Source organism: Colius striatus, chromosome 4, assembly GCF_028858725.1.
Source record: "Colius striatus isolate bColStr4 chromosome 4, bColStr4.1.hap1, whole genome shotgun sequence".
NCBI classification, from domain to species: domain Eukaryota; kingdom Metazoa; phylum Chordata; class Aves; order Coliiformes; family Coliidae; genus Colius; species Colius striatus.
The window spans coordinates 47,677,844-47,699,878 of NC_084762.1; the positions used below are offsets into that span (position 1 = coordinate 47,677,844).

A 22,035-nucleotide genomic window follows, 5' to 3' on the forward strand; every position below is an offset into this window, starting at 1 on the left:
GAAATCATTTTCCCACCTCTCTTGCTGTGGTACATTCAGATCGCTTTGACTATGTGTACACTGGAGTTTGTAGCTTCAGTATCTGAATGCACATCCACACTCTAGGCAGAAACAAGCCTCTGGCTTCAGCAAAGGGGATATTCAGACACTCAAACCAAGAGGTTATTCCAACAATTGTCCTTTTTTAAGTGACTGGAGGGATAGTTCTTTGTAGGGTGCACTATGGAGCGTGTCTACCCAGAAATGGATGGCATTTTAATACGTTGTCATAAACTATAGGTGCTTTTGGAAACATATTTACTGATATTCTTTGTTTTGCAGTTTTGTTTTTTGGAGTCAGGATGATCTTTTGTCTACTCATTTTTATAGAGAAGCTTCCAAATATTCCCTTTTAACACTGACAGATTCCTATATATGTATTTATGGAACTGTTCACAATGAAACTCAGTATAACTTATTTTGTCTTCCATCTCATCTGATAATAGTTTCATTATTTTTCTGTATAGTTGTGGAGAAAGACTGACATGAGCCAAGTGTGTTATTAAACACTCATTTCAAAATATTTCCTTTCCTATTTCTGATCACTAGTTTTAAAAGTTTTTCTCTTATAAATCATCTGAATGAAATTCCGTGTGTTGTCATACAGAAATATTTCCATTTGTACAATTATTTTTACTTCCTTGGATTCATGAGGACCTCTGTGTCTAACGCTGTCCTTTAAGGAAGCTTGCTTTTATTTCATTTAGTATATAATGACTTTTTTGTTGTGGTTGATATGTTGTAGATAGAATTTATTTCTGTAGAAGATTTATGTCTGTCATTAAATCTCTATTTTTTCCTTAAAAGACCTGGAATGTATGATGCTTTCTTAGAAGGCAAAAAGGAAATATATTTCTGAAAAAGAGAGCTATAAAGAGAGAATTATTCCCATGCTGTGTTAAATTAAACTGATCAGAACTTTTCAGTTTGTGTCAAAAATGAAAAGAGCTTTGCATTTACAGGTCTATAGTTGTTCTATCATCCTATGGTAACAACCATATGTTACTTTTCAAAAAGGCAAAATGACAACAGGTGACAGTTTTTACAGATTCTGTACTATAGGTGATTCACCCACTTCCTGCCCTGTTTCTCACAAAGTCTTTCTGTTTCCTTTTTTCCACTATGCTCTTTGCATGTTGTCTCTGGCCCTGAAAGAAAATATAAAACCAAAACCAGCATTATCTCAGTTATTTAAGCCCCCTCACTTTGTCATAGAAAAGTGAGCTGCTGAAATGTGAAACTATCTCCTTTGACTCTGCTATGAGATCTTGCAATTTAAGCTATGCTTACTTTGCACTCATGAGTATTTTCATCCATTCCTGAGCATCTTTTACAATGAGACACATCTTGATGAGGAAAATGTTAATGGTAGCTTGATTGAGGGACCAATGCTAAGGAAAAGGGTAGCCTATATTTCTACTTTCCAGTTCCAGTTCACAATGCAGTTTACGAAGTCTGAACAATGTAGATCTAAAGTTGCATTTACCTCTTTATGTTACAAGTGTGGAGATTTACTAAAATAGTCTAATTTAATTAAACTAAGAGGTTAAACACGTTGGTTTACATCCATACTTAGTTTACTAGTGTGCATGATAGATGAAAGCAAAACAAAGACCACTTGACAGGCCTTGTCATACTGAGTGACTGTGATTAGACTGAGAGGATAAGCATTTGGGTTTTCTGCTGTAAAAACATATGGAGGCTACATGATTAATCCTCCTATTCCAGGTAAAAGGCACACATCTTCTCACCCACCAGTGAGAAGATGTGTGCTTTGTTTCTCCCACCAGTTTCTGAAGGTATAAAACCTGGGACTGAGATGAAATACCTCACTGTTGGGAGAAAGGAAGGAGATGTTGAGAGAGAGAGAGAGAGGCTTCTAATAAGGAAACTAAAGAATTAGCCATGTGGGTAGATACCCACTGAGTAGTGAGTGTGTTTTGTAAATGTAAAAAATATGGTAGAGCTTGTCAGATCAAGACAGACGTGTGATTATTCCTGGTTCAATAACATTTTGATATGAGATACTGTTCTTCTGTTTGTTTGTTTTCAATGTAGGTCCTGACCAGATACCCCTGAGGGAAGAATTTGAGCAGATCATGTTGAAAGCTATGCAGGAGTTCACTGTGAAAGAACGATCCTTGCAAATGAGCGCACAGTGTGTCTCTGTGTCACCGGGTCAACTCCCTTGGCTTGCTAGGTTAATCGCTAGTGTGTCCCGGGACCTTGTGCACGTGGTTGTTACCCAGAATTCACTGGCAGAGGGCATTTCAGAGACCTTGAGGTCTCTCAATGAAATGAAACATCAGCAAAAGCTACCAGATTATGTAGTTGCCATTTGTGCATCAAAGATAAGAGGAAATGAGTTCTGTGTAGTAGTCCTAGGTGAGTATATTTGCTGTACATTTAAAATACTAATACAATCTTACTGAATCAATTTTCTCAAGTCACTGTTCCAGCTTTTAATTCCCTTTTGTCCTTTTGATTCTTGTTTTTATTGTTAGGCTGCAATGTCACAGTTTACTGTTTCTCCACCAAGATTTGGAGTACCGATGTCTGTGAGGCTCTGGAAAAATAATTGTATGGTAGTCATTACTATTCCTACAGAGGCCTGAGACTTTATTGTTTGTGTGGCTACCTTGGAAAATATCCTGATATGACTCAGTGACAAAATAGATAGTTTTTCATTCTGTTTTGTCTAACAGCTGTGCTATTTCATGTGGCAGGACTGGACTGACCACAGTCTTCTGCAGACTACTGTAAAACAGAACATGTATTTTATCCTTGATATCATGTTGATTTTAAAATTCTGCATTGGTGACTGGATGTGTGTGTGTGCATGACTGCAAGTACATGGAAGTGGATTTTGACTAGCAATCTTTGTAGGCAAACGAATCAATAATATGATTTTTTTTACTCTTTTTCACATTAAGGATAATGACTTTTTTCATGTTTACCCAGAATCCTTCATTTCATCTAAGGCACGAATACTTTGCGTATAATTTGTCACCCAAATGTGCAAAACTATGGGCCACAGCTTGCAAAGGATGTATTAAACCAACACAACTAATTCCCTTGTCACTAGCAAAATGTATTTGAGACTGCTCTCTCAGTCTACTGGGTAAAGGCAGTGGAGATCATGACTGAAGATCATCATGCTCCACATGATGAAAGATGGAGATGTTGCATTGATAGTGTTGTTAAGATTGCTTTTGCTTTTTGCTATCTTCTCCAGGTCAATATCAATCTAGGGCACTTGCAGAGAGCATGCTTACCACCAGTGAATTTTTAAAAGAGATCAGTTACGAGCTCATCACAGGGAAAGTTAGTTTCCTGGCATCACATTTCAAAAATACATCTTTAGGTGAGTAATCCCAAGAGACTGAAGTTCTAGCCAAGTAATTTCTTTAGGGCCAGTGTGTCTACCGTTCAGCAGTTAAAGGTATATGAATACAGCTCTACCCTACCTACCAAGAGGCATTCTTTCCTTCCCTCCATTCACTGTGTGTAGAAGAACGCTCATCTCTTTCACCTGTGCAGTGCAAGTTACTATTCCTGCAGCAAAATGTTTTTAACACTGTTCATACTGCTGAATGTGATGACAGGGCACATGTAAGTGAATGGATGTTTTCTTCTTTGTGCTTTTAGCCCAAGTTTATAGATTGTTTTATAACATTCATTTCTTTGTAATTGTGATGTCACCACCAACTGTAAAGGCACAGAGCTGAATTTGTTCAGCTGAATTTGGGGTTTTTTTTGGAATTCATTCAACTGGAAAATCAGTAAATAAAAGAGAAAAATATACTCTCTCCCTCTCTTCCCTGTATCTCAGTCTACTGCCCCTTCCCACATTTGACACCAGCTGTGTGAGAACTCTTGTGTATGTAATGTTCTACATCATTTATCTGAAATGACTTTCAGGTAATTTGGTGTTGCTAATTCTTGTCTAGGTGATGATTTGGACAAGCTGCTGGAGAAAATGCTACAGCAGCGAGGGGAAAGTGTCATTATTCCTTTTAATGGAGATGTTAGTGAGTGTGTGTCATCTCAAGAGGCAATTGCCATGGTTTCTACTCAAGAACCAGGTAACTGTTTTTTACATGCAAAATGTGAAATGAGTAGTTTGTTAAATGTCAAAATGCATGTGCCTCAGGAGAATCTGAGGGCATAGCTGCAGTCAGTGTGTTGAATGTAGCAATACAGCAGTCTCTCACACATATAAATCTGTCATAACCTCCAGCAACCTTCATCGCTTATGTTTCATAATTCTTAAGCTAAAATATATGATCTTCAGTTATGCACTAGGCAGAGTAGATAAGATATTCCTTTGTAACATTGACAGTGTGGACTCATCTCACCCTTTTGCACCTAGAAAAGGACCTTGGAGTTAAAACAGGGTCGAACCGTGTTCTTGTTCTTATCTCCCCAGGTGTCCTGTTTCTTAACTTTTGATATTCCTCACTTTCTACACGTGAAATTGCAATAATATGTACTATAGACTCGTGCTCTGAGGCTTAAACTTTTTGGAAAAGTGTTTTAAGATCTTGGATTGAAAGTGCTAGGCAAGTGTAATCTATGATTTGCTTATTTTAGATGTGTCATGCAGGATAATGTGCTGAGATACTTAGGTGTAAAAGATGAGCTAGGGTTGCCTGTCTAAAAATGTTAATTGTCATTTTCCCATTTGGAAATTCTTTCATTATTCAGAGTTTTAACCATACTTTCATTTTCGTATGGTAGTAATGGTAAAAGATACAGTGAGTTGTTGTGAGAACCAAGATTTTTTTAGATCTGATATCAAAGTAAATTCAACCTCCAAAAAAGCTTTTTCCTTGTGAAAGAAGGATATACACTTGACTCACATTAGTTAGCTGAAATTAATCAGCTTAGTGTTAAATCTGTTAGAACGAAAGTAAGGTGGTTTATAGTCTCCATATGGATTGGAAGATCCAATTAGGAAGGCTGACGTACTTTGTTCTGACACCTCTAGAAGGACACGTTTTGAGCTTCCTCACACAGTAGATTTGAGGGGAGAAGGATCTTTTGATTCTAGTGGTGTAGGTTTTTTGTACTCTCTATATGATGTTGTGCAGCAGTGCTTTTATAAACCTTTACGTTTTCTCAAACAATTATTCTGAGCTAGTTTTGTCCTTAAATATGACTAAACAATGATCGAATCTGCCTGAATTAAAAAAAAATAACAAAAAAAAAGAGAGATAAGTCTCCTAGGCAATGAGAGGGACCTTTCTCTTAGAGTAAATGACCTACTGTCCCGTGAGTCTTTTTTGCAAGATCCTCAACACAGGCTCAATTTCCTTGCATTAATAAGTGTGCTGGCCCTCATCCCATTGTACCCTGTGCACAGCAATCTCAGCACCCAGCAACCTCAATACCCATGGCTGGTTCTCCCAGCTGGAGTGATGGACGAATGCTCCTGAGTAACTAACAGTTTAATATATTCTGATGACTGGGTTTTTTTTCTGGTAACAGAGGGTAGGCTATTTGGAGGGCCGTGTTTATTGGGGGGGTGGGAAAGTAAACATGTTTCTTGTTGTGTTTTATTTTCTTTTTCAAAAAACACACTCTAGATTTGGATGTTGATACCTTCCAAATTTACCAGCCACAGCTCACAGTTGCCAGAAAGCTCTTGTCCCAGGTTTGTGCTATAGCAGACAGTGGCAATCAGAGCCTGGATCTGGGCCACTTCAGCAAAGTAGACTTCATCGTTATAGTTCCCCGTTCAGAAGTCCTGGTGCAGCAGACACTTCAACGGATTCGACAATCAGGTAAAAGGGAAGGGAGAGAAGAGAGACTGTTAAACCAAAGTATGTGATCTTATTAAATCATATCTGGTCTAAATAGAGAAGTGAATTGCTCCAATGTATATTTTGCGTATCCAATGTTAGCTCCATTAGTTGCTATCATTGGTGAATTCTAAATTTCTTTTTTTCTTAAACTAGGCCTAAGCTATGCCATGCAAGTGTTGAAAGAAATTTTCATATTCATTCAGATCTGAGGAGTGTATGACCTGGTGAAGCATTCAGCTGTCCAGAAAGGGAGTGAATGAGCAAATGTTCAAAGCTTTTACCCCCTGGAACTGTTAGTGCCATTTGTTCTAAGTACACATTTGTGCATGTGCTCTCATATGTATTAGCACAGATGTTCTCCTACTAGGTAGGTAGTATATTAGTACACACAGATTGGCACACAATTAATTGTCATGCTGATTCAGATGGTGAGTTTTCTTGACTGAGGTTCTGTGTCTGACTGTGGCTGATACCAAGGGCTTCAAGAAGGGCAAGAAAGCTTTAGTGGACAGGTTATGGAAGATATCTCCCTTGGGAACAATCTCTGTTATCTACTCTGTTAGTGACTGACGTGTATCCAGAAAAGCATATGATTTTCTCCATGGAGAAAATTCTGGTATAATAAAACTAAGGACATAGAGATGTTTATCCCTTTTTAGCCTTGATCTCTGGTATCTGGAGATACTGAAGTCCTTGTATGTAGAATTTTTTTTAATCAGCTGAATATTTTTTTTTTTTCTGCCTTCAGCTTTATCTAATAATCCCATGTATTTTCATTTGAAAAACAGGACTATGAGCTTCTATGATTGTGTTTATGTAGCTGTTGGCTTTTTTCCCCTCTCAATTTCTACTCCGAATTAAAAAGTCCCACACTTTTTAATTGTGTAGGTATGCTCTGACATTGCACAGTATTGTGGACCATCTCTCTATTTTTTTTTCTCTACTTTGCTCTATTATACTTGTAAATTGAAAAGAATAAAATGGATTACTTAAGTATGAGTTTCTTTTCCTTTCCAAAATAACTTTATGGTGTTTTTTTAAAGATATCTCTGAACAGGTTTTCACATGTATTTAATTTTTTCACATCAGTGTTTTTTACTTTATTTCTTAAAATAACTTATTAAAATTATTAAGACCCTGGCAAATATATAGTTGATTCAGATTTCACAGTAGCTTAGTGCTACTTCTTTAATTCAAATGGTGTTCAAAGCTGTAGACATTACATCGTAGAGTCATAGAATGCTAAGGATTGGAAGGGACCTCGAAAGATCATCTAATCCACCCCCGTGCTCAAGCAAGTCTGCCTAAATCAGGTCACTCAAATGTATCCAGGTGGGTTTTGAAACCCTCCAGAGAGGACTCCACATCCTCCATGGGCAGCCTGTGCCAGGGCTGCCTCACCCTCACAGTAAAGAAGTGTTTCCTTAAGTTTAAATGGAACTTCTTATCTTCTAGCTATTGTCCATTACCTCTAGTCCTATCAATGGACACTACAGAAAAAAGTGTTGCCCTGTGCCTGCCTTATGAATATGATGGCATTACAGACACTGATAGAGAGTAATTGTATTGACAGTAACATTGAAGCAGAGCATGAGAAAAAATATATTTGTGAGAGTCAGTTTTATATAAATTAAATGATTTTTTGCAAAGCAAAAAGTCAAGATAACTATTTCTGACTTGAGCAGGGTTAATGTATTACCTAAATGTTGAGAAGTTTGGCCTAGAATTGTGGAACATAGCCAACTGAGCACTGATCTGGAAATTTTTCTGGAGGTCTCAAGGGTTTTTTTTCTTTTTGGGAGTGTCAAAAGTCTTTGAAACATCTTAAGGCACTTTTTGGAGAAAGTCCAGAAAGCCAAGAAGCGCATTTTAGTTTCCATTGTGAGAGAAAAAGCATTCAGATAATCATCTTCACACTAGGGTGTATCAGTGATTTGTCTAAGTCCTGATATTGCTGGGCAAGTGGAAACCTACCATTAATAATTTTTGGATGCACTCATAGGAAAATATTTTTGTTTCATTCTTCTGACAGGTGTCCTTGTGGACTTGGGCCTAGAAGACAATGGAACAGCATATCAAAAAGCCGAGAAATACGTGGTGCGGCTAGACAATGAGATTCAAACAAAATTTGAAGTTTTCATGAGACGAGTGAAGCAGAATCCCTATACACTGTTTGTGCTGGTTCATGACAATGCCCACGTGGATTTAACAAGGTAGCTGCTTCAATCTACCAAAGGAAAACTATCTTTTTCCAGATTCAGTTGGGTTTTTCAAAAGACATGCCATTTTAGACACCCAAGGCTTTCTCTAGGCCTAAGGCGTTTCAAGATCAGAAATCGTCTTTTTTGCTTGACCACGATGTTTGTTTATTAATTCTGACTGGTTTGAAAATAGGTGAAACTAGTTTCAGATTTTTGGATCCGAAAAAAGCTGTAGAGGTTAGAGCAATGGTATTGAAGTCCAGGAAAAAAAGAGCTGAATTTTGCAACTTTCTTTGTTTTACTTGTCTTTTCCTTATTCCACCCCTTTTTCTCTACTCAAACCCAAATCTCTCCCATGTTCACAAGCCACTCATGTTTTAATTCATGTTTTTATCCTTGATTATAGTGTTAGTTTTAATATAACAATCCTTCCAGACATTTAATTCTTTACATCATCTGAAAAATGCCCTAGCTGCTGTAAGAAAAGGACTTTAAAAACAGCTCTGTTGGATTTGGCTAGCATTCGATCTGAACACAACACATACACATATGTGTATAAACATGTCTTTACACTGAATTACAATTTTACTATGGAAAAAAAAAAGAGTTGTAAATAACTAAACCTAACTATTCTGCTCTTGTTCCATGGGTACACTGAGGAGAAAAATCTTAAAGTGATTCAGACATGATGTGTAAGATTGTGGGATTAATTTGAGTATCGGAGTTGTGATAAATAGAATACTCTCGTTGAAGGACAGCTGAAAACCAGATAAAAGCAACATCCTTCCTTTCTTATCCCTACCATCATGTTTTTGTTACTGTCTTTGCTGTACACAGAATTTGGAATTCCTGAATGTCCTGGAAGCAAAAATAATTCCAGGAGCTGAAAATCAGGGTATTAGCAGACTGTCAGGTTCCTCGATCTTTTATAACTATGTTATGGAATATCCAGTGAATATTGTAAAATTGTTGCTATATCCTAAGCCCACAGCTCATGCAAAAGTGTTTCTCAGTGAGAAGGATTTCATCAGCTTTGGTTTGTTTTTGGTTTCCACCACCCAACACTCTCTTAAAGTGATACAGTAATGCACCTGCTCACTGTCAGCAGATTTCAGTCCCTGACACTTAAATGTTTTTGTCGTCTTTCACCCTTCCAAAGAGATTTTTGAGCTGTGATTGTCAGTGTCATGATCTTTTGGAGATTTTTCTGCAGGAGGAGAGTAATCCATTGAATCTCAGGATGTCAGTAAGGTAATTCTTTGCATTCTTATTTCTGCAGTGCCATTTCAAGTTCCCTGTCACATGGTGAGCCTAGTCATGGTCTGGCTGATAGAGTTATTAATTGCAGGGAGGTCCTTGAAGCATTCAACCTCCTTGTTCTTCAGGTCAGCTCTTTTCCTTATGCCTTGCAAACGCAGCAGTCCAGGATCAACTCTAGCAATGAGGTACACTGGATACAATTTGACACTGTGGTAAGTATTTAATTGTTAGTTTTAACGGTGAATTTTAATGTGGACTTCATGCCTAAAGGGAATCTAGCAGATGTATGTTAAAGTTGTTAGAAGGGAGCTCTGTCTGCTGGAGTTTGTTCTCTCAGGCACAAGATACGTAGCCCTGGGATGCTGATAGTAGCGGTAGCATTGACATTTAGGCCCAGGAACAGAACTTTTTTTAAAATGATCTTCACAACTTCTTGTTTCCCAAAAGTAGAAAAAAACCTTTCAATATTTTGATTTAAAAAATAACCCACAAAAAAAAAGAAGGGAGACTATATGTGATTAATTACACTCCTAGTGATTACTGGTGATGGAAACGCACTGAAGACCATGCTGTGATTCCAGCAAAGGCCCGTGAAATTTGAGGCAGCAAATATTCTACTTTTCTGATTGCTGTCTGTAGATTTACATTCCAGTAAAGAAATCATAGAATCGTAGGGATTGGAAGGGACTTTTAGAGATCATCAATTCGTTTCTGATTGCCATTAGAGATTTGTAGAATCTAACAATCAAAAAGCATTTTGGAAATTAATAATCCTTCTGATTTTAAGTTTTGCTTTAAATAGAAAGGAGATAAAAGTTGCCAGTAAATACAAAGCCAGAGATAGAGAGTCAGAAAATAATTAGCAAGGTTCTAGAAACCTCCTGCAATCACCCCCCCCCCCGCAATGACCCATGTCTGTAGCTGTAGACAAATAATAAGAAAACCCAATTTTTATTTCATTGCATTCTTTGAAACAAACAAATAGCATTACTGAGGGAAAATTAATGACATTTCTTTCATTCACTTTGAAAATAAATTACTTTTCATTCATTTCATTCCACTTTGCTTCAGAAAATACTTTCCATTTATTTTTTAAATGACAGAAGAAATGAAAATTTATTTTGGTTTTCTCTATGTTTTTGTTGTCTCTGTATGAAACAGGATGATGCAGCGAGTGAAGAGAAGCTGTACTTTGGTTTGAATGAATACAGCAAGTCCCTCCAATGGGGAGTCACAAGTCCCCTTTTGAGATGTGATGAAACCTTTGAAAAAATGGTCAACACACTTTTAGAAAGGTAAATAGTGATGTGAGAACTTGGGATTCTGCTTAACTGAGGTCTTAAGGATACAGATATATTTATGAGTCCCATCACAGGGGGATGAAGAGATAGTGACCTTTGATGTTGATCTTGGAATCTGTGAAATGTGTGCAATTTTTATTTTTGTAAGGATATCCTTAATTTGTTTATGGAAGAGATTAATCTCATTCAGCAGCAGTCCAGGTTCAGCTGTGCTACTCTTTTCTTTTGCCTTGCTAAGCTAAGAAGGTACCAAAGGTTTTGTACCTCATCACTTCTGCTCTTTCTCTTGTTGAGACTGACAGACATGTCAGTGGTGGCCCAGGTGAGTGATGTTATTTCAAAACCATAATTTTTATTGTTTCATAGTGAGCTATGGGTTTGGTTTCTGCAGCTTAGACTCTGAAAGTGATATTATTAGTACCCTGCAGTTGCTTGAAGCTACTTTTCTAGCACTTATCCACGTTATAGTTAAATGTGCATATTACAGATATGAAGGCAATACTGTTGTTTCCAGCAATGTGGAGTTAATCTATTCTGTATATGAGCTGGACAGATCCCTTATAACAGTTTAAGTTATAGTTTTGATTGTATTTTCTCATTTACTAGAAAAGGGTTGTTCTGTTTTCAGTACTGTTTTTCTTGTTTTGGGTAGGTCAATATAGTAAAGGTAAATATCTATATTTATTATTAAATACAATATAAAAATGTGTTAAATTAGCAACATAACTGAATAATTAAATACATCATTGATACTGACTAGCTATCTACAAATATGTACACAATTAATAATATATAATAGCAAGGTTGGTTAATCTTAATACATCAGCTCTTCAGGCTTCTTCTCTTAGTCTTTCTGGTCAAATCCAGTGGAAGAGATAGTGGTCACTATTGCTCCCTTTCTTTTCTTAAAATGTAGATGGGGATGAGTTAGTAGAGCATGTGCAAATACTACTCTGATGTGAGGTTAGGATAAGAGTAGAAATTCCTAGGAGGTGAGCCCCTGCTTTGAGGCCAGGATATGCTTTTGCATCACGGTTCCTGAGTTTAGCCCTTTTTCAGGAAACTGGGTTCTCTGTCTGGGTGGGTGTCAGCATCCAAGACTACAAGTCTGAAAACATTGCAGACATTTTGATATTGTAAGAAGGATTCCGGTTGTTTTGGCAGCAAAAGTGCAGTGGCTACTTTTGTGGGAGGAGGAATAAAAAGTGTTTTAAAAATTTCTTGACGTAATGACTGGTTTATGGTGTACAGAGTGAGCTACTGTATCTACTGGTTAAAGACCAATACAAAACTTTATTCAAATAGATTCCATAAATTACTCAAGAAAGAGACAGGAGAAATTTTGGAAGTTTTGATTCTTTTAGTCATTTGGACTTCTTTGGTGCAAGCCTAGCACTCAAGAAACAATGGCATAGTTTTTCATGGGGAACATCTAGGAATGGAGTGCTTTTTTTACTTGAGTAGGTTTTAATTTTTCTTAGCATTTCACTTTGTGAGATGATATCTGTTGTCACTGCATATAGCTTTAACAAGAGAGAAAGAAACATTGGCTGTATGAATTAAAAAGCAAAATGAAAGTTCCGATTTGGCTCAGAGCCAGCCGTCCCTGTTGGTAAGTGTAACTTTCTGGTGAGAAGTTGAGAGATGTGAAATAATGAAGCACTTCTTCCACAAACCCTTTGAAACAGTGATGGAGTGTAGGAAATCTTGTGGACAGCAAAGCAATTATTAGCCTGTGCTCTTGGAGTGAAGTAGATCTGAGTTGTTCCATCCTTATCTCCATCAAGTTAAAGATCTGTACTGAAATTTTGGTCCAAATGAAGGTAACAGAAATTTATCATTCCTAATACTTGAGCATAGGACCTGTCTCTTTATCTTCTGCATTTGGACCAAGTTGTATTCATTGACTTAAACCACAGATTTTGCACAAAATTTCTGTCCATTGTAAAGGAAGACTTCATTCTTTGAGCACTACTGAAAAAAACAGGCACTCTTTACCACACAGTCCTGGGTTCTGGCTAATTTTCAGACATTACTGTGGTTTTTTGCCTCCTCTAACACCACTATAACCTCTGCTATCTCCTCCAAGGTACCCCCGGCTTCACAGCATGGTGGTTCGCTGTTACCTTCTCATTCAGCAGTATTCCCAAGCTCTGATGGCTGTCACGACCATGGCCTCACTAAGAGATCACAGCACACCCGAAACGCTCAGCATAATGGATGACCTTATCAGTTCTCCAGGAAAGGATAAGAATGGCTGTGGCCACATGCTCGTCATTAGGGTGCCATCTGTGCAGCTGGCCATGCTGGCCAAGGAGAGGTTACAAGAAGTAAGAGACAAGTTAGGTCTGCAGTATCGTTTTGAGATCCTCCTTGGGAACCCTGCCTCAGAGCTTACTGTTGCGAAACACTTTGTGACACGATTGAAGGTTAGCAGAAAATACATATTTGTTTGTGTGCCCATTGTAGTCGATTATCTATTGTGCATGTTTCCTGTTTATTCCCACATGTTTGTAAGTTATGTATTGTTTAGAAAAAGGATGCACATTCTGTATCTGTCTCCGTGGACATCTACTGTACTTGTGATGAGCACAAATGATTTAGAAGCTTGAGAAAAACCCTGAAGTGTTACTGGTCCGTGAAGTCAAACATGAGATGTTATCTTATTTCTTAAAGTTAAGGTAAAGCATGAGTCAAGGTTCATCTCAAAATTTCTTAAAGCAGAGCTGTGATCTCCTTAGACGAACTAATTCTTTCCACCACCTTATCTGTCTGTCTAGTGTATCTGTTTTCTGCTGTCCATCAATCTTCTGCCCTTCTGATAACTGGTAAGGTATGCTTTTCGTCATGGGCTTCTTTTCTCAAGTCACTGCATGCTGAAGCTTCTTCTGCCTGGCATATATGCACCAGGCTAAACTCTGGCATAGATTTATAAGAGCGTGGTTCAACTAGACAAGCCCACTTCCTGAGTTAACCTCACTACCCTAAACAAAGGGAAATTCATTGCCTGCCTTAGGTACCACCTGGAAAGTAACACTGGTTATCTGTCCTGATCCTGGCTTTAAGTCTCACAGAGAGATTACATTTCTGTTTCTGCTAGGATTTATACAGTGTATTCAAAACCAGCCAGGAAATGAATTAATTTTGTGGGCCTTCCTTAAAGAGCTTGCCTACAACCCAAAGTGGATAAAATGTCCTTAAAGAAGCTAACACCTCTGCAGCAGGAGAGGCAAAAGAGGAAAATGGTAGTTGTGAAGGAGAAAATGTGAGATAGCAGCTCTGTGCTGCAGGGTGGGTTTCAGCTAGGCACTAATTTCAACCATGAATCATTCTGAACTGTGAATACTGTGAGGGCTTCTTTATGACCCATTGTCATAAAGGGTCGCAGCCCTTATCTGTTGCTGGAGTAACCTGTGAGGCCTTTGGAATCAGGATTGAGTGTGAAGCTGTTGCACGTGAATATCCATGTAACCACTGATTTGAAATAGAGGAATTAGATCGGGAAGAGAATGAAACAAAAATTCTAAGTAATTCTTCTTATTCCTCTCCCCCCAAAAAAGAAGATGCTTATATGGAGTAAAGCTATAGGATCCTGGACTTGTTCCTTTCCTTGCAGGTTACTATAAAAAAACCTATTTTAAGACACACATGTATGAAAGGAGTGAGGAGAATAATTCAGTTGCCCAAAGATAAGCCTGTAATGTTTGTTTTAGGTGGGCTGTCTCAGTGAAACTCCAGAATAATGAAGGTTATCTGTGAGTCTTGTGCTGGGCTGCCATATCTACTAGCTTGGTGCCTAGAATAACACTGTCTGAAACAGTGTGAGCATATGTTTAGGCAACTGACACCCATTATAAAATTTATCTGCCATGCTACCACTGAGTCTAGTTTATTGCACACAATTCTGATTTAGTCTCCACGCTGCTTCATTTTTTGCCTGATGTTAGGTGGAGTACTGAAGCTGGAGGACTAGAGCAAGGTGGGGAACTGATTGCTGCCTGTTTCTATTACGCTCAGGCCCTTTTTTGGTGAGGGGGGGATGGGGGGAGAGCAATATGAAGCTTCTGAGTGCTTTCTGGTAAGGCTGAGGCTCAAAACTGCTGTTGATTCCAGGGAGGATGAGACTTCATTGTGAACCTTTTCAGGAGCAGAGAGGAAAACTTTATAGCTGTTAGTGACCCCAGTTGGAAACTTTTACTTATCTTGGCCTCTTCCTAAGAGGGCATCAGTGTGTGTGGTGCCACAGCAGGGCAGGGAAGGGTGGGCAGCTGTTTCTGAAGTTCTGGTAGCTCAGCTGTTCCCCTTTCTGTCAGACAAGCCCTTTGGCCAGCTAGGCAGGTCATTCCTCTCCATCAAGGAGACAGGCTTCAAAGCATATGGCACATCCAGAGGTACAGAATGAAAGAAAAAGTAGAAACTAATTAATTATTTTGTTGATCAGGCATAATTTCATGGCATACCCTTTAGCTGTAACAAAAATCAAACCATTTGGGAGGCATTCAGAAGTGAGGAGCTGAGAGGGCTGCAGCTTTCTGCCACTCCTGAGTAAAATGGTCAAGAAATACATCTTCTATATGCAAATTTACAGCTCAAAGCCCCAGGAAGTCAGACTTCTTTTTAAGTCTAGCAGAAAGAAAAATGAGCTTTCTATCTATCTTCTCCTGTTTCATTTTCTAGCCTCGCATTTTCACAGAAACCTCAGCCATTGGAAAGGCATGGTAACACACAGCTAGACTAACCCTGCCGAGCCAGAAAACATCTCTCTGCTGATAAGGCTGCTTTACTGAGCTAGTAGATGTTGTTAGGTAGTTGGAGAAATAAGTTTTTTTCTGTGAATGTGTTGTATAAAGGATGCTGAAATCAGCGGGGGAAAGAAATCAGGACTGGGGGAAGAGAATAGAGACACAGCAGAAAATGGGAATATTACTCCAAATTGTGCTCTTCCTAAGCTAAAAAGAAGATAATCGTAGGGCTTTTTTCAGTGGAAATTTTCAAAAGGTCAAGTGGCACACTGAGTCATTGATCTACTAGTGAGTCCTTCTTTTCAATCCCCTTCATCTTCCCCTGAGAAGATTACTCATAAAATGTGGCCTTTCTGGGGAAAAAGAAGAGAGAAGGGCAAGGAGAGAACAGGTCAAGGGTACAGGCTGAGACTAAGAGAAGGAAGAGGGAATTAAAGACCAGGTTGTTCTTGCAAGATATGTTTTCCACAAAACTTGCATAAGTTTTATTGCTCTGTCAAGAGTCCTGTGCCTTGCTGTCTTGCATGTCTGTACTGAGAAGAATAATATATGGATGTATTGTTTTAATGAGCAGTTTGAGTGGTTGTGCTTGCTGTCATGACACAGCAAAATAGATTCTGTTCCTCAGCTAGATAAGAGTCTTCTCCAAAACTGATTTTGTCCAATAAGAAAGAAGGAAAAATTTTTTCCATCGGAGTGATATGCCATAGCTTGAATACTTGATGATTCATTAACCATTAGGGCTTAATTTCCTTGCCTGGAGAGACCTTATTGTCTGATCAGCATAGAAATGTGAACTCTGAGGGTTATACAGAAAGAGGTTCATTGCTGATCTCCCATCTTGCCTGGTCAGTGATCTGAGAGGCTGTGTTGTCTGTTTTCCTGGTGATACTTTGCAGAATCATAGAATCATAGAATGGTAGGGGTTGGAGGGGACCTTTAGAGATTATCTGGTTCAACCCCCCTGCTAAAGCAGGTTCACCTAGACCAGGTCGCACAGGAACGCATCCAGGACAGATGGATGAGGGGACACTTGCCTAAGAGTATGTTTCCCACTCACGAACCCCTCTGTATTTCTACTGAAAAAAGTCACCAACAATCTCACAGCAGTGCCAACAAAATATGAACCTGCCTTTTTGCAGTTCAACTTTTTAATACCATTTCAGTGTCTGTAGAGATAGAATGGGTTGTTTCTATTCTGAGAGTCACTAAGTCTTTCAGCTTTACTTCCTTTTAACAGCTGCTGCCGGGTGCCCATGCCTGTCTTGATCAAATTCTGCCTGTATCATCCAGCTGGTGGCCAGTCACCAGTGTTCTTCCTCAGGGCTTAGTGTTGGAGCCTGTTGTGTTTAGCATCTTTATCAATGATCTGGACAAGGGGATCGAGTGCACCCTCAGTAAGTCTGCAGATGACACCAAGCTGGGTGGATGTGTAGATCTGCTTTAGGGCAGGACACTTTTCAGAGGGACCTGGACAGGCTGGAGCCACGGGCTGAAGCCAATTGTATGAAGTTCAACAAGGCCAAGTGCCATGTCCTGCACTTGTGCCGCAACAACCCCAGGCAATGCTACAACCTTGGGGCAGAGTGGCTGGAAAGCTGTCCCACAGAAAAGGACCTGAGGATGCTAATCGACAGCTGGCTGAACATGAGCCAGCAGTGTGCCCAGGTGGCCAAGAGGGCCAATGGCATTCTGGCCTGTATCAGAAATAGTGTTACCAGCAGGACCAAGGAAGTGATTGTCCCCCTGCACTCAGTGGCCACACCTCGAATATTGTGTTCAGTTTTGGGCTCCTCACTACAAGGACATTGAGATGCTGGAGTTTGTCCAGAGATGGAACACAAAGCTGGTGAAGGGTTTGGAGCACAAGTCTTATGAGGGGCATCTGAGGGAGTTGGGGATGTTTAGTCTGGAGAAAAGGAAGCTGGAAGGAGACATGATCACTCTCCACAACTACCTGAAAGAGGTTACAGTGAGGTGGAGGTTGGTAACAAGTGACAGGACATGAGGAAATGGGTTCAAGTTGTGCCAAGGGACTTTAGAGTGGACATTAGGAAGAACTTTTTTACTGAGAGGGTTATTAAGCATTGGAATGGACTACTCAGGGAGGTAGTGTAATCACCATCCCTAGAGATATTTAAAAGATGCACAGATGAAGTGCTGAGTGATATGGTATAGTGATGAGGTTGGCAGTGTTAGGTTAGTGATTGGACTTGATGATCTGAAGGTCTTTTTCAAATGAAATGATTCTGTGATTCTATGATCTGGAAGTCTGGCTGCTATGCAACACAGTAAGAAAGATATTATTGCTCAAGATAGAGCAATCATTTTAGAAGGCTACATCCAACACAGAGAACACAAATGGGCTCAGTTTCATTACCCCCTGCTGAACCAAGTGGTCGGAAAAGTGTCAAGATATGGGACATGAGACTGATGGTTACCAGCTTTCTCAGCACTAAGGGAAAATGATACAGTTTTGTTGGTTTGAGCCTTGGTAAAGGGTAAGGCGTCCTTTCTTGTGAGATTACCTCCAGTGAAAGGGATTTTTTTTTTCTTTTCTATAATCTTTCATTGTATAGAATAATTATGAAAAGTTCCTTGAATCATTTTAATAATCCACTTGAAAGTCTTATTTTATCTTTACGTTCATTTGGAAGAACTTTTAGTTATGCCAGCTTGAAATAGAAGGCATCAGCTGCATTTTTCTCTGACAGATTACACCACTACCACAGCAGGTGTAGGTTTCCAGGACTGTATAAAGTATGCTGTGCATCCTTTTGCTTTGCATTTAATGTTTGGCTAATATTTGGCTACCAGAAAAAATGCATGCCTGTACCTAAGTTCTCCTTCCTGTTGGCTGTTGAGTAAACAAGCCCTGTACACAAGGGAAAAACAGGAACCCAAAGAAACCAAATCAAGTGAAAATTTAAAAGGTGTTATTTAGATGTGACTGGAATTTTCTCTGTTCACAGGCTTGGAGGGGCAATGAGCAGGATGACTGGATTCCTCGCACCTACCAGGATTTGGAAGGTCTACCTTGCATTGTTATTCTAACTGGCAAGGACCCTCTGGGAGAAACTTTCCCCAGGTGCTGTTATTACACTTATAATATGATTATTCTCTAACATGTTTAGATGGGTGTTTAGGAGGGTGGATAAGTAGTTTAATACTGTCTGGCTTTTTTTTTTGTTGTTCTTTTTTCACAAAAGATGTGTGTTTTGAAAGACTTTATTTGGGAACAGTTTAAAATTTTGGAAAGTAAAGCTACAGAGCTGTGTGGTTCAAAGAGTGTCTGTGCAAAGTACCAAGGAGTATAACCCATGTGCTGAATTTTTTCAAACAATTTTAATTAAATTATTCAGGAATATTTAATAAGCAATTAAAGATAGAGAGTATTCTTCAAAGTCAAAGAAAACAAAACTTCCTTTTTTTTCCTTGGGTTTTCTAGGTCATTGAAATACTGTGACCTTCGACTCATTGACTCAAGCTACTTAACACGGACTGCATTAGAGCAAGAAGTAGGCCTGGCATGCTGCTACGTCTCGAAGGAGGCAATTCGAGGGCCTATTGTAGCTCTTGACCTTAGTGAGAAGGAGCAGGAGAAGACTAATGGTAGCGAGAATGACTCTGATGAGCTGTTGATAGACTTGGACCGACCCCAGAGTAATAGCAGCGCTGTCACTGGAACCTCAGGTCAGTTATTCTGCTGTTGGTCTGAAAAACGGTCTTAGTTCCTTCATCATTGGAAGTTGAATGCAAACACTGAGGTGCTTAGTCAAATGTGGGTTGCTTAGCAGTATCCTGTTGCAGGCTACACAGTGAAATGTCAGTAGCAGACTCTTTCTACAGTGAGCAATTTTCCTGTCCACAGCTAAAAGGGGATAATGTTGCAATGGGAAGATGGTACACTATAGCTTCTTACTAGTTTTGGTGGATTCTGAAAAGATCTTAAAAACTGAGAGTAAAAATGGATAGCATAAAATGTTAGGAATAGAAAAATGCTCTGTAACTGCAGAGGGAGCTGTGGATGAGAATGGGTATTTGCCTTCTTGCCAAGACGAACAGAATGGCTGGGTCTTGCCTTACCTCTACAGGCGTCAGTGGAACCTCATCTTGCACCAAGCCTTCCCTTCCTTGCATTCTTCAGGCACTTCTGTGTCCTTCCCTTTGTTTCCCTATGAGCTTTGGGCATTAAGACAGATGAACTGCATCCTTACTATGTACTAGATCTTCCCAAACACTAACTAAAACTGGCTGGTATGGAAGAAGGTGCATGGCCTGATCACATTCAAGTTACAGTAAAATGAATGCTCTGTTCTCCATAGAAAGGAAGGTGAAATTGATCTATGTATACTACAGTGTGTTATACCTGAATTTCAGAAGATTGTACCATCAAATTTCAAGTCTTAGATGGGAAATGATGGTTCACATACAGAGACTGGGATTGGAACACGGAGTGTTTGGTCTCTGAACCCTGCGTCTCCAGAAAGAGGAGACAGATGGATGTCAATGATTTCTTTTTCAGTGGTGAAACACTGACCTAAGCCACAGCAGCGCTCATTGAATGGAAGTATTTGTATGTTAGGATTGTCTCATAGATCAAACGAGTTTGTGTTTTTCTGATGTCAGCCAGTGTCTGTTCATTGCCTACTCTGTTTCTCCAGGTTCTCTGGCTGACAATGGTGTGAGCTCCTCAAGTGCTGCAGACAAGTCTCAGAAGCAAGCACCATCGCTTAACTTTCAGACTGTGGCACACAGCTCGGTAGATGAGGGAACTTACCCCAGTTTCACAGCTGGAGAGACCCTGAAGCAAGAATGTGACTCCTTGGGTAACCAAATGGCAAGCAGCACCACTTCAAAACTGTCGTCCCTGTCCTCAGTCTCGCAGACATTTCGGTGGCCAGCCCACTCGGCCAAAGCCAGCAAGGCCCTCCATGTTGCCCTGCCACGCATCGTCATCCTCTCCAAAGCTGCCTACTGTCTCCTGAGCTCACAGAAAAGCGGGAATTTGCCTGCCTCTTCTTCCCTCCTGCCTCATGCTGATGTGTCTTGGCTGAGCTCTCTGAGACCTCTGCTTCACAAGGACATGAACAGTGAAGAGCAGTCTCTTTACTACAGGCAGTGGACGACAGCCCGACAGCACCACGCGGACTTCAGTAATCAGGGTGAGGCGTCTGGCTCGAGGAGTTTTCACCCAAGGCGGCTGCTTTTGACAGGACCACCACAAGTAAGAGAACAGTTCCTTCCTCTTGCTTTATTAGCAGGATGAGAGGACCCATGATGAGGATTGCATATTGTACTGCAGAGGTGCCCTGTAATGTCACACACAGTAATGGGTTTCTATGCCAAAAATCAGTCAGATTTTAAGATTAAGCCCATGCTGGAAGCGATGAAGAGAGGAAGGGTGATGCTCTATGTTATATTTTACCATAAATTAAATACATGTGTATGGCACTGGGTATAAAATTGTCATAAGTGTATCAACAGAGAAGCAGTTATCCTGCTGATCTATCTCCCTGCGTGCAGAAGTGATTCAGGCTGTGGGCCAAGCTGTGCTCACAGATCAATTGTGTAATACTGTTGAGCATAATGGGAAATAGCGCATCTTTTAATCTTTTCAGGCAGGGCTAGAATGAGGTAAGCCCAAAGACATTTATCTGAAATGTATCCTTCCTTCGTATTAGTCAGAGTTGGGATTTGGACTTTTTTCCATCTCTGGCTCAGGTGGGAAAGACTGGCTCATACTTGCAGTTCCTAAGGATTCTTTTCCGAATGCTGATCCGACTGCTGGAAGTAGATGTGTATGATGAAGAAGAGATTAATGCCAGTAAGTATTTAGTAGTCATTCTTAATATGTATTAGTAACAGCCTCTATTATCTGTTACTCATCAGTGACAAATTTTTAGGCTCAGAGACAGACTATAAATTGCACCTACCACTTGTCCTGTCCATTACCATGTAGCTAGACTCGCTGTAGGTGTCTGCATATATTTCAATACAGATTAATAAAAATGTAAATTTTCTTTTGGCTTTAGCTGAGAACCATTAAACATGTTTTGGATTGCACTAAAATTGTATTTGAATAAATGAAAGTGAATACAAAACTGAATGTGCAACATCTGCCCCTGTTATCCCTCCTCGCTAGTTTTTAAGTGCTGGCTGCTTTTAAGCAGATAAGACATTAAGAAGATTTGGTTTCTGGGCAAAACATCAGTAGTATTTATGTTTATTTGGAAATGAAATACCAGATTTCAGTAAGAATGTCTTCTGTCTGCAGTTTACAGATCTTATGGTGAGGAAAAAAGGGAGGAGGAGCCTTTTTGGATTTTTGCTCATTTGTCAGACCTCACTGATCCATTAACTGCTGTGGCAGGGCTTTGCCTTGAGATTCACAAACACTTTTAAAAATTAGCTTTTCTAAGGTGTTCTTTGCATAATTTTCTGGTTTTGTAGTGAAGATAACTCCATGATGTGTAAATCTCACAACCATTAAACTGGCATCCAGAAAATGTAGATGTTGTCAAAAACAAAATTGTTTTTCTGCTCAGAAAGCGCTATTAATTTTTTTTAAAGTAGTTTCTTTTGATTTGGATACTTGGGAGCTGTTATTCTCTTGTTAATTGAGCTAAAGTACCCAGAAACTTAAGATGAAATATGAAAATATAAGAGAGGTTCTACATCGTGC

The 22,035-nt window shown here is 39.5% G+C and overlaps 1 protein-coding gene across 3 annotated transcripts in view; it reads left to right on the top strand.

Annotated features, from left to right (window-relative positions):
• Positions 1-22,035, top strand: part of GREB1L (GREB1 like retinoic acid receptor coactivator) — a 65,900-nt gene that overhangs the window by 26,575 nt on the left and 17,290 nt on the right. For all 3 annotated transcript variants that reach the window (XM_061994929.1, XM_010209610.2, XM_061994930.1), the window contains 12 exons: positions 2,098-2,424; positions 3,275-3,403; positions 3,990-4,124; positions 5,628-5,825; positions 7,879-8,059; positions 9,327-9,519; positions 10,469-10,602; positions 12,698-13,037; positions 18,323-18,438; positions 18,799-19,043; positions 20,015-20,577; positions 21,075-21,177. In XM_061994929.1, coding sequence (XP_061850913.1) covers positions 2,098-2,424; positions 3,275-3,403; positions 3,990-4,124; positions 5,628-5,825; positions 7,879-8,059; positions 9,327-9,519; positions 10,469-10,602; positions 12,698-13,037; positions 18,323-18,438; positions 18,799-19,043; positions 20,015-20,577; positions 21,075-21,177 — 2,664 coding nt within the window. The remainder of the gene's footprint in view (positions 1-2,097; positions 2,425-3,274; positions 3,404-3,989; positions 4,125-5,627; positions 5,826-7,878; positions 8,060-9,326; positions 9,520-10,468; positions 10,603-12,697; positions 13,038-18,322; positions 18,439-18,798; positions 19,044-20,014; positions 20,578-21,074; positions 21,178-22,035) is intronic.